Source organism: Peromyscus maniculatus, chromosome 14 (assembly GCF_049852395.1).
Source record: "Peromyscus maniculatus bairdii isolate BWxNUB_F1_BW_parent chromosome 14, HU_Pman_BW_mat_3.1, whole genome shotgun sequence".
Taxonomy (NCBI): Eukaryota; Metazoa; Chordata; class Mammalia; order Rodentia; family Cricetidae; genus Peromyscus; species Peromyscus maniculatus.
This window is the reverse complement of record NC_134865.1, coordinates 89776867-89790753: the sequence shown is the minus strand read 5'-3', so window position 1 is coordinate 89790753 and position 13887 is coordinate 89776867. Positions and strand designations below refer to the sequence as shown.

Sequence of the window (13887 nt, the reverse complement as noted above, 5' to 3'; positions counted from 1 at the left end):
GCAGCAACCGTGGAGCGGCGATAAACGGTCCTCAGGTCTTTCCATTCCCAAACCAGAGCTAGTCATGTAAACACACGCGCCCCAGAGCACACCTTCCCTCCAGAGAGAAAAGCCGTAGCAGCAGCTGTTGGTGCAGCCGGCTCTGGTCCCAGTGCCCTGGGAGAGCTTACCATGGCCTTGTTCTCTTTGATGTTCATGGCCCTTTTCAGCAGAGCATCCGAATTCTCCTGGCTCTCTGCCCTGGAGTCATCCTCAGACTCGGAGGCAGAGTCTTCCCGCGCCTTGGCCTGTCTGCAGCTTTTCCCCCTTCCGAGATCAGTCTTACTGTCCGCTAAGTGTGAGCTGTTTTTATCTGGTGTCTTTGACAGTCTTTTGGTGGGGAACTGAAAGGCTACTCGAAGACCAAAACTGCTTCTCGTGGACCTGCCTCTTCTAGGCACAGCCTCCTCTTCTTCCTCATCTTCCTCCTCCTCACTCACCACAGATGTCTTGCCACCATCACTCAGCTCTGACTCCACGAGCTAAGGGTCAAAGAGAATGAAGAATGAGGATGGTCTGTAACTACCTACCCAAACTAGACCAAACGGCTGTGTTTAAAACTATTCTAGGAAGGAACGCAGGTCAGTGGTAGAGAAACCACCAACACATGTATGGGGGCCCTGGGTTCAATCCCCAGCAACACACACACACACACACACACACACACACACACACACACACACACACACACACACACACAAACTACTCTGATACTGTCGCAAAAAGCATTCCCTTCCCACTAACAGCTGCTGAACGCTCCAGTTTAACACACATGAAGTTGACCACAGCAAAGCACAGGCAACCTACTTCAGAACCAGGCACCCATACCCCCTCTGACTTGCCTGCTGTGCCAGGAGGGAGCCAGGCTGGACGCAGGGCTTCTCCACAGCCAGGGTGCAGGCTGGCACATATGGAGGCACAGCTAAGGAAAATGGTGTGTGCCACTGAAGCGTTATCAACAGAAAAATGGTGTGCAAGTGCGTGTGTGCGTGTGCGTGTGTGTGTGTGTGTGTGTGTGTGTGTGTCTGTCTGTCTGTCTGTCTACTTTACAGAGCAAGAGAGCAGCGTGTGGGTGAAGGTACAGAAGAGCTGACTCTCCTGCACTACAGTGGATTCAGGATAGAAAAGGCAACTAAGTGTCGATCCTGGTGGTAGCCTGACGACCAGACACTAGCGTGAGCTGGGGGCATCCTCCTCAAGGCATGATGGGTCCTCCCTTCCCTGTACCATGCCACCGTGAGCTGACAGATCTGCAGGCCGTGGTAGACATGTTCATCAGCTCAAAGTCTCCCCACAAAACCAGGAAGCCCAGGCAGTCAAGCCTACAACCTGACCTGACCTGACCTGGTCTTGCAGGTGACCAACAGTTTGAACAGAAGGCAGTAACGTGGTAATGCCACCCAGGTGACAGTGGGTGGCCTCTGAGATTTGATGACTCTGAGAAATGACAGAGACAGGATTCCGTATCGGATCCACAAAGTTTTTTTGAAGTCCTTTGAATGGCCCGTCCTAATGATCTCCAATCCGAGTTGGGCTCAAGCAAGAAATAAGAGATGAGAAACACGCCCAAGGTCAGCACCGTGGCTACACCTGCCTTGTCTGGGCAGCACCACTGGACGGCAAGGTTACCGCAGCTGTCATGTGAGTGGGTGTGAGCCCAGGCATAGGCAGCCATGCTCCTGGCTGGGTGGTGGGAACCTTACCCTCCTCCCCTTTGCTCTTTCTGGCTTCCGGGCCTTGGTGAGCAGCCTGGCTCCACCACGTGTTCCTGCCTCACCTGGCAGATGCAAAGCCACAGAGCCAACCGATGATGCACAGGGACCTTCAGACTGTGAGCCACACACGATGAACCTTTTCCCTCTGTAAGTGTTTTATTCTAGTCACGGAACGCTGACTGGCACCACGTTTTCCTCGAGGCACTCTGTAGTCACATTTGTGAGCGGCCTACCCTGAGTTCTATCAGCTGTGACCGAGTACAGAGATTCCAGGGAAGGGGCCTTTGGGAGCAACTTCCTTTCCCTCCCCAGAAACAAGCTCCTTGACTGACTAGGCATCACTGAGCTAAAGAGCAGTAGTTAAAGAAGTCACTTAGAGATGAAACCCATCAAGTTTTGGGAGATCTCAAGTGTCCTACTGGTGAAAATCTCAATTACCTGGGAAAAAATCCAGGGCAGGGTGGGGTGTCTGAGCTACAATGCAGTGAGGTGGCCAATGCCCAGGACTTACATGCCCTAAGTGATGCCTGAGGGAAGGAGAGGGATAGAGAAAGCCACCATTACCACAGATTGTCTTTCTTCAGGTTCTGTGGCAAAGGTCATACAGGACCAGATGACATCGGATAGGCGTAAACTAACCTCCCCTTACCAGCAAGGAAGGGTATTTTCAGATATGCTATCTTTCACAGTTAACATTAAACACTTATGCTTTTAAAAACTTCTACCTCACCTTGTTTCTATGAATCAGTTAAATATATAAATGTAAAAAATTAAAAAGAGAGGCTTACTGCTATGTGATTCTTGGGACTGGAACCCAGGACAGAAAGGGCACATTAGTGAAAACATGGGTTAACGCCTCACAAAAATGTGAACTGCAGTGACAGTAGCACACTGTTTGACAACCAGATCACCACCATGTAAAGGGAGAATAGGTCAAACCTAAAACTATCCCAATAAAACAATACGGTCTGACGTGGTGGTACATGCCTGGAATCCCAGTACCTGAGATGCTGATGCAGAGGAAATGCTATGTGTTTAGGGCCAACCTGGGCTATGGTGTGAGATCTTGCCTCAAAACACCATCACCAACATCACTAACAACAAGGTAGTGATTTAAAGGGACCTACAACTGAAATGCTAGTGTGTGAAAACTAACTGGCCTCAATAAACGGAATAAAAGAAAGAGATCCTCAAGGAAGCCATCTCACAGTGCAGGCCCCCCACAGGCCCAAGGCTTCCTCATAGTCAGCAGAATCCAAACCAGGCAGCATCGGCCACTCCTACGTTGCTCTATCACCCCGCTTTGTCCCGTTAGCTTCCAGCCTAAGAATATGACTTCATGCCCCACAAGAGACAGCGTGGAGGAGCATGTGACCCCAAGACAGACTTGACAGATAAAGGAAGCTGACGATGAATCTGAGATAAACTGGGTACGACGATGAAGGCCACCTGGGATATGCTCCTGACCCCCAAGGGGTAGAGGGACGGTTTTCTCTAGCAGAGGAGTGTACCTGTGGAACAGGCAGGACCAGCTCTAGAGTAATGATTCTTACATTATTTGGCTTCTACTGCTAAAAAAATAAATAAATAAAATAAATAATACCATCTTTTCCCTTATAAGGTAACATGTCAGGATAAAAGGATAATTCAAAGCAGGACGAGGAACATTAGAGGTCACACCCCTTCATGTTGGCAGGACTACCGTTACCTCTGGGTCACTGTTCATGTTCAGCTCACTCTCGGTAAATCCTTCAAAATCTTCAATTTCTGAATCTGTGTCCTCTATGAAAATCCTTTTTAGCTCTTCAGTGAGGTATTTCGAATGGAAACACACATCCTGCTAAATTAAAAACAGGTATTAAAGGGAGACACGGTGACACAGACCCAGAATCCCAGTGCTCTGTGGGGGAGGAGGAGGTCTCCCTGGGTATTGGGGTAAAGGCTGAGGCAGGATTCCCACCCTGGACTACACAGTGAGACCTTGTCTCCAACCAAAATCAGGTACCACTGCCACAGCACGTTCATGAAGAGAAAGGGAAAGAACAGTGGGTACAGGGCGGGACTTACTAATGGGCAAGGCTTTCTATTGGACGGGAATGTTCTAGGGAGTGGCAGTGAGGACAGCGGCTTGACAATGTACATTATGCTTAATGCTACTGAAAGCAGTTATAGTGATACGCTCTACATGATGAGTATTTTACTACACACAACAGACACACACAGCACACACATTTTCTAAACCTTATAGAAATGAAGACATAAACAAGAAAATCTCAATCAATACTGTGTCCTGGTCACTCGTGCTATGACTGGGGAGTGTGGATAGAGTTCAGAGTCTCCCGTGCCAGCCAACCAGAACTTCACGCAGAAACTTGTGGGAAGTGGACACCTACTTGCTGGCTTTACTCCCTTTGGCCATCTGGAGCACTCTTCTGTGGGTGGACGTCTCTCCCCTTCAAATGCAGTGGCACCCACTCTCCATAGCAAAGTGCCAAGGCCCCTACACCCCTCACCCATCGCTAGGGATCGGACTTGCTCCATTTACGATGGCAGGAACATGGGGAACTGATGGAGATCTGCACCCCTCTCGCCCTGGGACCCCCTCTTGCAAGACTGAAGGGGTGAGCAAAGACATTTCCTAATAATGGCTCTTATTTTCTTTGGAAATACCACAAAGAAGGAAGGAAGCCTAGCTCTCCTAAGTGTGTGTCGGAGAGAAAAAGCGGAAGAATGGCAGACTCAAAGGGAGACCCCCACGCGGCTCCCGGACACCAGGACTCTGGTCCCTGTCCCCACCCAATAAAGCAGTGACCCCTCGTAACACCACACTTGGTTGACACCATCTCACTGCTGCCTTTCTCTGGCTTTAATTATACACGTCTTCAGGCTCAGATATCCTTGGGGGAAAACAGAAAAAACAGAAACATATAATAGCGGGAAAACTTAGAGGGCAGCGGAGAAGGAAATGCCTACAGCTAGCACTCTAAGCTGAAGATTGTCTCCTATGAATTATTATGGGTAATTGGAATGGGTTTGCTCAGAGCTATGCTACTTCCTTCCTTTGTTGTTAGCTGTGGTGCAGCTGCAAAAAAGAAAAAAGAAAAAGAAAAAGAAAAGAAAAAAAGGAGTTTCTTTAAAGAGAAACTCAAATTGTATTTAAGGGAGGGAGCCCAGAGTCAACTACACAAACTGTGTGCAAGTTGATGAGCTCCCTCTCTCTCCCCCTCGCTCCCCCCTCGCTCCTCCCTCCCTCCCTCCCTCCCTCCCTCCCTCCCTCCCTCCCTCCCTCCCTCCCTCCCTCCCTCTCTCTCTCTCTCTCTCTCTCTCTCTCTCTCTCTCCCAGCAGGACAAACAAAATGAACCACAAGTGTGTGGGTCGGGTGAGCATCAGGCCAGGGTTAAACATTAATAAAAGAACAAATGTGGGACTGGAGAGATGGCTCAGTGGTGAAGAGCTCTTAATGTTTGTGCAGAGGACACGGATTCGTTCCGAGTGCCCACGTGGCGGCTTAGAACCACCTCTAACTCCAGCTGCAAGGGCTCACACAATTGCAATCGGTGCACACATACACACCACGGAAACACTCCCACACATACTAAAGTAAATACAAAGAAGCAAGTGCGGCACAGCGGAGGAAACCCACCAAGCCCCCATGCAGGAAACATCTGGCTAACCCCTGGGGGGTTTTTCCAGGGCACTGGCCTCAATGCACAAATTCAATAAACGTCCAAAGATCCTACACAGAGCCTGAAAGAGAATGAGTCAAGCCTTAGAGCAGCGAGTTCCAACCTTCCTGGCAATTTCTATCCTAGTGAGGTGATCGGGCCTGATGGGATTAAGACGACTTTGCCACAAGCTTATTCTCAAGGGCTTAAGAACCGTTTTCCACGTGGGTGTGCAAAGCTAATCTCCACCGCACAGCCTCACTGCACGCCTGGGTAAAGGCTCACACAGCTCCTCACTCTCTGAAAGCTGCTCATTACACAGCCAAGGCAGTACCAAGTGACTAGTGTCTCCCGTGATTACACTCTAAGCAGGAGGAAACCGCCGAGTCCATGTGTTATTCTGAAGCTCGTGTGACATGAAAAGGACTAGACAGCCATGACCTGTGTACCAGTGAGGTGGACATACTCCATCTGTCCCCAATAAACACTTAGGGGTGCCTACTGTGCACGATGACGCAGTGTGCCGCATGCTTGAACGGAGATCAAAGGGTCAGTGGAACGAAAGACCAGGGCCAGGGAAGCTAAAAAGCCCGGTCCAAGTATGATTTCCTCCTTCAAGGAACTTGCAACAGAGGCAGACACATACATTCCATCACAGAAGGAAAAGGAATCCCTCCAGCAGGGAAGAGAAGGTGTCGGGGAGGAGGAGATGGAAAGCGGTGGCCTGGACTTGGAAAAGACAGCCTCACTCAGCTCTTTTTCCCATGCGGGACCTTGGCTAAGTCTTTGGTGTCCCTGAGCTTCATCGGTATTCCATCAGCCCCTGCAGTCTGGAGCAAATTCAGTATCTGTGTAAGATGTGAGTGGCACACTCACTCACAGCCAATAAAGGTCTGCTGGGGTGGAGTCAGCCCTGCGGCCTGGCATGTGGCAGTCATGGCAGCAAAAGCAGCAGATGTCTCCCGTGCCCACATGCCCTGACATGATGGCTGAGGCTCCACACTCCCTCTCTACCCGTGCCCAGGGAGAGAGCCTGACCAGAGCTCAGTCCTTCTGGTACTCTCAGCAAGAAGAGAGGGGAATTTCACTAAGTGCTGAGTGTGAGGGCAGCTACAGAGAGCAGAGAGATGAAGGGAGGAGTGAGCGGACACAGGAAGTTCCACCCGTTCCTGGGTAGTGGAGACAGGAAACGAGGGGCTGGAGAGATGGCTCAGCGGTGAAGAGCTGCTCTTCCAGAGGTCCTGAGTTCAATTCCCAGCAACCACATGGTGGCTCACAACCATCTGAATGAGATCTGGGCGCCCTCTTCTGGCCTGTGTACATAATAAATCAAATAACAGCTGGGATATGGGGACCCAATGACTCAAGGCATCGCCAACACTAAGACGAAAGAGCACCCAACCCCGCTGCAGGCTTCCGGAGGGCCACACCTGTCTTGAAAAGAAAGACTCCTACCTGTTTCTGCAACTCCAGCGAGTCCAAACTATCGCAGCTCTCTGACAGGTTCTCCATGTGAACATCATCCTGGAAACCCAGGAACTCTTCATCATCACTGGGGGCATTAAAGATGTCAGCGACTTCTTTGGGGATCTGTTTTGGATTCAGAAGGGAAGGATAACACTGAGGCTGCCGTGATCACTTAGGGCAGAACGAGCATCACATCCTTTACCACAACTGCTCCCAAGGCCCTAAGAACCCTGAGCAAAGTATTTCCGCTGAGACACCCCAACTTGCATGGTGCCGGTGTGCATGTGTACACGTGGAAGCTAGATGGAGTGCCTTCCTCAACCTGTCTACCTTATTAAGACAAGGCCTCTCACTTGAAATCCACTGATCCAGCTGAATTAGCTGGGCAATGAGCTTAGGAATCCTCCTGTCTCCACCTCTAAGCACTGGGATTACAGGTACTACAGTGCCCAGTTTTCACAGGGACACCTGGGATCCAAACCCAGGTCCTCATTCTTGTGCAGCCAACGGTCCCATTTTACCCCCAGCGTTCATATGCGTGCTGGGGCTCTGAGCTCAGGTCCTCACACAGGCATGGAAGGCACCGTTCCCAGATGAGACATCTCTCCCCAGCCCCAGTTTCCCTTATTTCTTTTAAGGTATTCATGTTTTTATTTCTCTCCTTATTCTTCCCTAATTTTTGGTGACAAATTTGTCATTATGAGGAATTTTTAGATTCTTACTTTTTTCCCCAATCTCTTGATTTTCTCTTTTCCTTCATAATATTCTCCACGTCTCTTTATTCTTTCTTTCCTTGGGCCTTCCTTCCCTATTTTCCATTCCCGTGCCCCTGTATTTATTACATTCATTTACTACTTCCACCTTTACCCTATATAATTCTAAACCTCAGACCACACTCTGTCGGTTCTGACTGCTTCTGTTGTACGTTATCCGTGATACATTAATGGCCTTAGTGGATTTTAAGTGGAAGTCTGTCTTTACGATTTAATTATTGCTACCACAAGAACCTGTTGTCTCCTGATGGTGCTGGGGTGGAAACTTCCCAAGTGGGCTGCTCATTATGAAAATCCCCAAATAAAATCAGACGAGAAATCCACACCATTTCACAAAGCGCAACACACAAACACAAGCAACATGACACCTCCAAAAGGTCCTGACTCCTCAACCGGTGAATTCAAAGTCCTGTGCTATCGAAGCACCAATGACGAGCCCCAAAGTTCACAACCAAATGAACACTAACCTCAAAGGCATCTAAACAAGCAGATGAATGGCATAAGGAGATCAATCCAGGCTCTGGGAAGGCAAGCTAGAAACAGAGGAGGGAAGTCAGCATCACGGGTGAGAGAATCAGCAGTGTGGATTAAAAAGGACAGCCTCATGAAGAAATGTGGCAAAGACATTGAGTTCTTGGGGAAAAAAATCATAGAAATTAAAGACTCAATGAATCAAATAAGACACATAGTCAAAAGCAAAACCAGAGGCTCACCCAGGCAGAAGAAAGAAACCTGGGGTGCAGATTGAGGCAATACTGCACCCAGATATCAATGAAGACATTAAATATACAAGCATGATTGCAACATGAAAGACCTCTAAGATACAATCAAGAGATGAGACTTAAGACTCCCTGGGCAAGGCTGGGACTCGGTGTATAGTGTTTGCCTAGGACATGTAAGGCCCTAAATCCAATCCCCACACACTCACACCCACACATGGGGGGTGGGAGAGGGGGAGAGAGACCCATCCACAGGGAAGAAGGGAAGGCATAGAAAATGGTTGATGAAATTAATAACATAAATTTCCCAAATCCAAAGAAAGAGAAACCCTAACATTTAGAAATCCGAATTGAATTGACATGAAGATAAATGTTTCTACATATATTATACTCAAGATTTAAAACAACAACAAAGTAAACAACCAACATCAGAAGCTGTGGGGGAGGGGGCACCAATAAAGGCAAGAGTAACAACATCAGACCTCTCTCATCGCCAACCCTCAAAACCAGGCGAGCATGGGACATTTTATGCCATGAAAGTGAATAACTGCCAACCAAGAGAACCATACCCACTGCCTAAGTTGTCTTTTAAAATTGACTATGACACAAATTAAGGCAGCCCATGACCAAGCTAAGACTGCATTAGATGCTTAAAGGGATATCAAACACTGAAGAAAACACTGTCAATCACGAGAACACTGAGAAGAACAGATGAGCCAGGGACAGCCAAAAACGAAATCATTATAGCAAACACTGTAAACCAGGGAGCCCTGGATACTAACAGGAGGCGGGTGGGAGGTGGGGGGTGGGGGGAGCAGAGCAAACGTAATCCAGCCAAGGAGAAAAACAACTGGCAACATTGTGGGAATTGGCAAACCTCTTCTAATGAAGTCTGAAACACAAACAATCTTACCTTACCACTAAAAAGACAACATACCAACTGAGCCTATTAAAAATCAAGATCCAAATGTCTCCAAGAAACACACATCACTGGAAACAACAAAGCAACAAGACAAAAACACAATCTGAGTCAAATGACGATGAAATGGAAGAAAGCTGAACACAATCCAGCGTAACTACCACTTTATCTTATACAGGAGACTTCAAATCACAGGCGAGAAGACAAAGGAAGCCACAACACATTAACAACGGCCACACAATTCAAGATGTAACAACTGTAAATGCGTTTACTAACCACACATCCGTGCTCTGAACTTCGTAAAATAAGCATGAATGGGCATAAAAGGTCAGAGAGGCACTAAGAAAATAATACAGATGGATGACTTCCATACCCCCCCCCCATCCTTAGACAGGTTATCCAAACTAAATATTAGCAAAGACACTTCAGTTAAACTGCACCAGAGATCAAATGGTTTGACAGACATGTATGGAATATCCCATTCATTCTTCAACAGATACAGAATACTCAAAAAAAAAAGCATTTTAAATAGGATTGGTGAACCCTCTGTTAATCTAACAACAACAAAGATCCAAATTAGTAAGGTCAAAGACAAAAAGGGGGGAATTACAATAGATTCCAATGAAATCCAGGGGATCATTAGAAAATATCTTTAAAAGTTATAGCCTAAAAAACTAGACAATGTAAAAGAGTTCTAATAGATAAATTCCTAGCCTCATAGACCAGCCATTAAGAAGATAAAAACCATTTCAACACCAAGCAATGAAACTATAGCAGTTAAGAGCCAAAGAGAAGTCCTGGATCTGACTGACTTGTTAGGTGTGGATGACTCAACACCGACATTCACCTTTTCCACAACAGAAGGGGAAGGAATACGACCAAACTCACTCTATGAAGTCAATGTATCTTGAAACCGAAACTAGATAAAGACACAACAACAAATAGACCAATATCCTTAATGGACACAGACACAATTCTCAATAAAATTTGTGCAAATCAAATTCAAGAATCAGGGAGCAGCAAGATGGAGCTCATAGGGCACAGAGGTAAGCTGACTATTCTTTTACTAAATGGACATGGCACCAAATTGCCTTCTGAATACATTTCTCTGCACCTGTAGATTGGTCCAGCTCTCAGACCCCATCGAGGCTTCTTTGTGCAGTGATGGTAGTCAACATAGAAACTCACAACTGGTCAAAGTGCAGACAGCAAGTGTCTAAGGCAGTGGTTCTCAACCTGTGGGTCATGGCCCCTTTGGGGATTCCTTATCACATATCCTGCACATCGGATATTTACATTACATTCATAATAGTAGCAAAGTTGCAGTTATAAAGCAGGACCAGTTATAATTAGTTATAAAGCAGGTTGTAGCATTAGGAAGGGGGAGGGGCCTAAGGGGTGCCCGGCTGTAAATGGAACATCTGTATTTGTATTAGTTCCTTTTCTGTTGCTGTGATAAAATGTCATGACCAAACGCAACTTATGGAAGAAAAATATTCATTTAGGCTTATGGTCTCAGAGGAAGAGTTCAAAGTGGCAGGGTAGGCATGGCAGTAGGTAACCAGAGCAGGAAGCTAAGAGATCACATCTTCAACCACAAACACGAGGCAGAGCGAGAACAGAAGAGGCGCAGGGCCATCAACTCTCAAAGCCCACCCCCAGTGACAGGCTTCCTCTAGCAACCCTCCTAAAGGGTCCACAGCTTCCCAAACAGTGCCATCAACTGGACACCCAGCGTTCAAATATGTGAGCCTATGGGGGACACAACATCACAGTTCCTTGCACCAAGATGCAGGGAACAGTGTGGAAGAGGGGGCAGAAAGACTTTTAAGAGGCAGAGGTTGGGAAGGGCTGGGGCAAACTGTGTCTTCTAGCGTCCCTGCACTCATGAACTCACAGCATAAGATCAAACTATTCAGCATGCAAGTGGAGATGGGGGGAGGGGGTCACCAGAACCCCCCTTGCCCAGAAGCCATTAACAACTGATTGCTTCTAGGGAAGGCAGAGTCAGTTTTCATTAGGGGTATGGCCCTGGTAGGTTGACCTGTTCCAATGGATGGCCCCACATCCAAGCCTATAGGAGTGGTACAAATTGGACTTGGTCAGTAATTTTATAAAAGGACATGAAGTTGAAGGGAGTAGAAAATCTATCAGGAAAGAGTGGGCGTAAATATGATCAAAATACATTATATGCATGTATGCATAAAATAATTAAAATAAGTAAAACAGAGAGGAGAAAAGGAAATCACATCCTATGACTGAACTATTTCATTCCAGGAGTGTAAGGATATGCAAATCAATATATGCAAACCATCAAATGTCATACAGCACATAAATACACTTAAAGGACAATCAACAAAAAGACCTCTGAAAAATTCAACATCCCTTCATGATAAAAGGTCTAGGAATAGGAAGAACATACATCAGCATAATAAAGATATGACAAACCTACAGCCAACATTTTACTACATAAACACGGAGTATCTCCTGTAAGACTAGGACTGATACAAGGGTACTCATTCTCTCCATTCTAAAGCCAAGCTAGAACAGTAAGACAACAGAGATAATAGAGATATAAAGAGGAACCAAGGAAACTAAACTACCCGTATGTGCTGATAACATGACACTGTACTTGAAAGGCCCTAAACATTCCACCAGAAATCACTTAGCACTCATAAACATTTTAAGCAGAGTACAAAACCAACATATAAAGAAATTAATTAGTGGCTTTTCTACATGCCAGCAATGAACTAAACACACACACATACACACACACACACACACACACACACACACACACCCCAGGCGGGGGAGAACAAGATCATCTAAAAATAAACCTAGCCGAGGAGATGCAAAGCATGTTAAAAAAAAAAATCATAACACACTGAAGAAAAAAAAATGAAGACACTACAAGATGAAAAGACCTCCCATACTCATGAATTGGCAGAAAAAAATAATATATTAGAAAAAGCAGTTTATAGATTCACTGCAATGCAATCCTCACAGAGCTAAAAAAAAGAACAAAACCTTGCAAACCCCAGTGCTCAAACAGACAAAGCACTCCTAAGCACAAACAGCAAGACTGAGCCGCCACAGTCCCGACCTCAGATAACACTACGGAGTCACACTAACAAACATCTAGAGTCCCAGCACAGACACAAACAGACCAGTAGACCAGAACCACAGAAACAAACCCACACAGCTACAAGAGAAGCACCAAAAACATTCACTGGTGGGGTGGGGGTGGGGGTGGGGGTGTGGTGTAGGGGGAGCCTCTTCGATAATAAATAGTGCTGGGGAAATTGTGTACCCTCATGTAGAAGAATGAAAACCAAGCTCATTATCTCTTACCCTGCATAAAAATCAATCCAAATGGCCGGGCAGTGGTGGCGCACGCCTTTAATCCCAGCACTCAGAAGGCAGAGCCAGGCGGATCTCTGTGAGTTCCAGGCCAGCCTGGGCTACCAAGTGAGTCCCAGGAAAGGCGCAAAGCTACACAGAGAAACCCTGTCTCGAAAAACCAAAAAAAAAAAAAAAAAAAAAAAATCAATCCAAATGGATCAAAGACCCAGTATAAGAAATTCTGGAACTGCTAGAGGAAAACGTAAGCAAAACATCTCAAGACACAGGTGTAGGCAAGGGCTTTCTAACAACTGGGATTATAAAACATTAAGATTTCTGTACAATGAAGGGACAGAATACGAGGGTGGAAATGTCTTTGCCAACTATACATCTGACGGGAAATTAAGAATCAGAATCTATAAGGATCCCAAAAAGCCAATCATCTAATCTAAATAGCTAATGAACGGAATAGTTCTCCAAGAACAAATGCAAAGGGTATCTGGAGCCCTGTCGAACTGCCCAAAGTTCTGAGACAAGAAGAAAATGTAAGCTAACTAACACTGCTTTAAAGTTCTATTTCACCCCAGTCAGAAGGGCATCAACACATGCCGGGGAGGGTGTGATCAAGAGGCATCCTTATTCATTGCTGGTGGAATGTAACCTGCAGAGATAGCCACCATGGGTCAAAAGTGTACAAGCGGAGATAACCATATGATCCATCCGGTAACCCCCGAGTGTATACTCAGACAACTCAGTCAGTAGAACACAACAGTATTACACACTACATCTACTGCTACACTGTCCATAATAGACAAGATGGAACCAGCCTAGACGTCGATCAACAGATGAGTAGATATGCAGCCTTTGGCACAGACACACAAAGGAGTTTTATTTGGTTCTAACAAAGAAGGAAACTATCACATTTGTGGGGAAAGAAACAGAACTGAAAGTAACTGTGTTAATCAAAATTAGCCAGTCAGAATGACAAACACATGTTTTCTGTCTTGTGGAATCTACATGCAGATTCATATCTAGATAGTGCATAAAAGTAGAAAGACTGAGAAGAAAGGAAGAGGTCTAACAGGAGGGGAAATATGAGAGGAGAAATATGTCATCTGAGTGGGAGCTGTGAGAGGAGGAAGGGGCCCAGCGAGAGGAAGCCAGTGTGGGGATGGGGGATGGTGAGTGTGGGGATGGGGGATGGTGAGTGTGGGGATGGTAAGTGTGGGGATGGGGGATGGTGGGGA

The 13887-nt window shown here is 46.4% G+C and overlaps 1 protein-coding gene across 2 annotated transcripts in view; it reads right to left on the bottom strand.

The window, feature by feature from the left end:
* The window catches only part of Cdca7l (cell division cycle associated 7 like), a 38833-nt gene that overhangs the window by 7349 nt on the left and 17597 nt on the right, over positions 1-13887 (bottom strand). The window contains exons 2-4 of one of the 2 annotated variants that reach the window (XM_006988294.4): positions 6876-7010; positions 3463-3591; positions 171-521 (exon numbers count right to left, since the gene is read on the bottom strand). In XM_006988294.4, coding sequence (XP_006988356.1) covers positions 171-521; positions 3463-3591; positions 6876-7010 — 615 coding nt within the window. Of the gene's footprint in view, positions 1-170; positions 522-3462; positions 3595-6875; positions 7011-13887 lie in introns of both variants that reach the window. The other variant, XM_006988293.4, reaches the window with a different exon arrangement.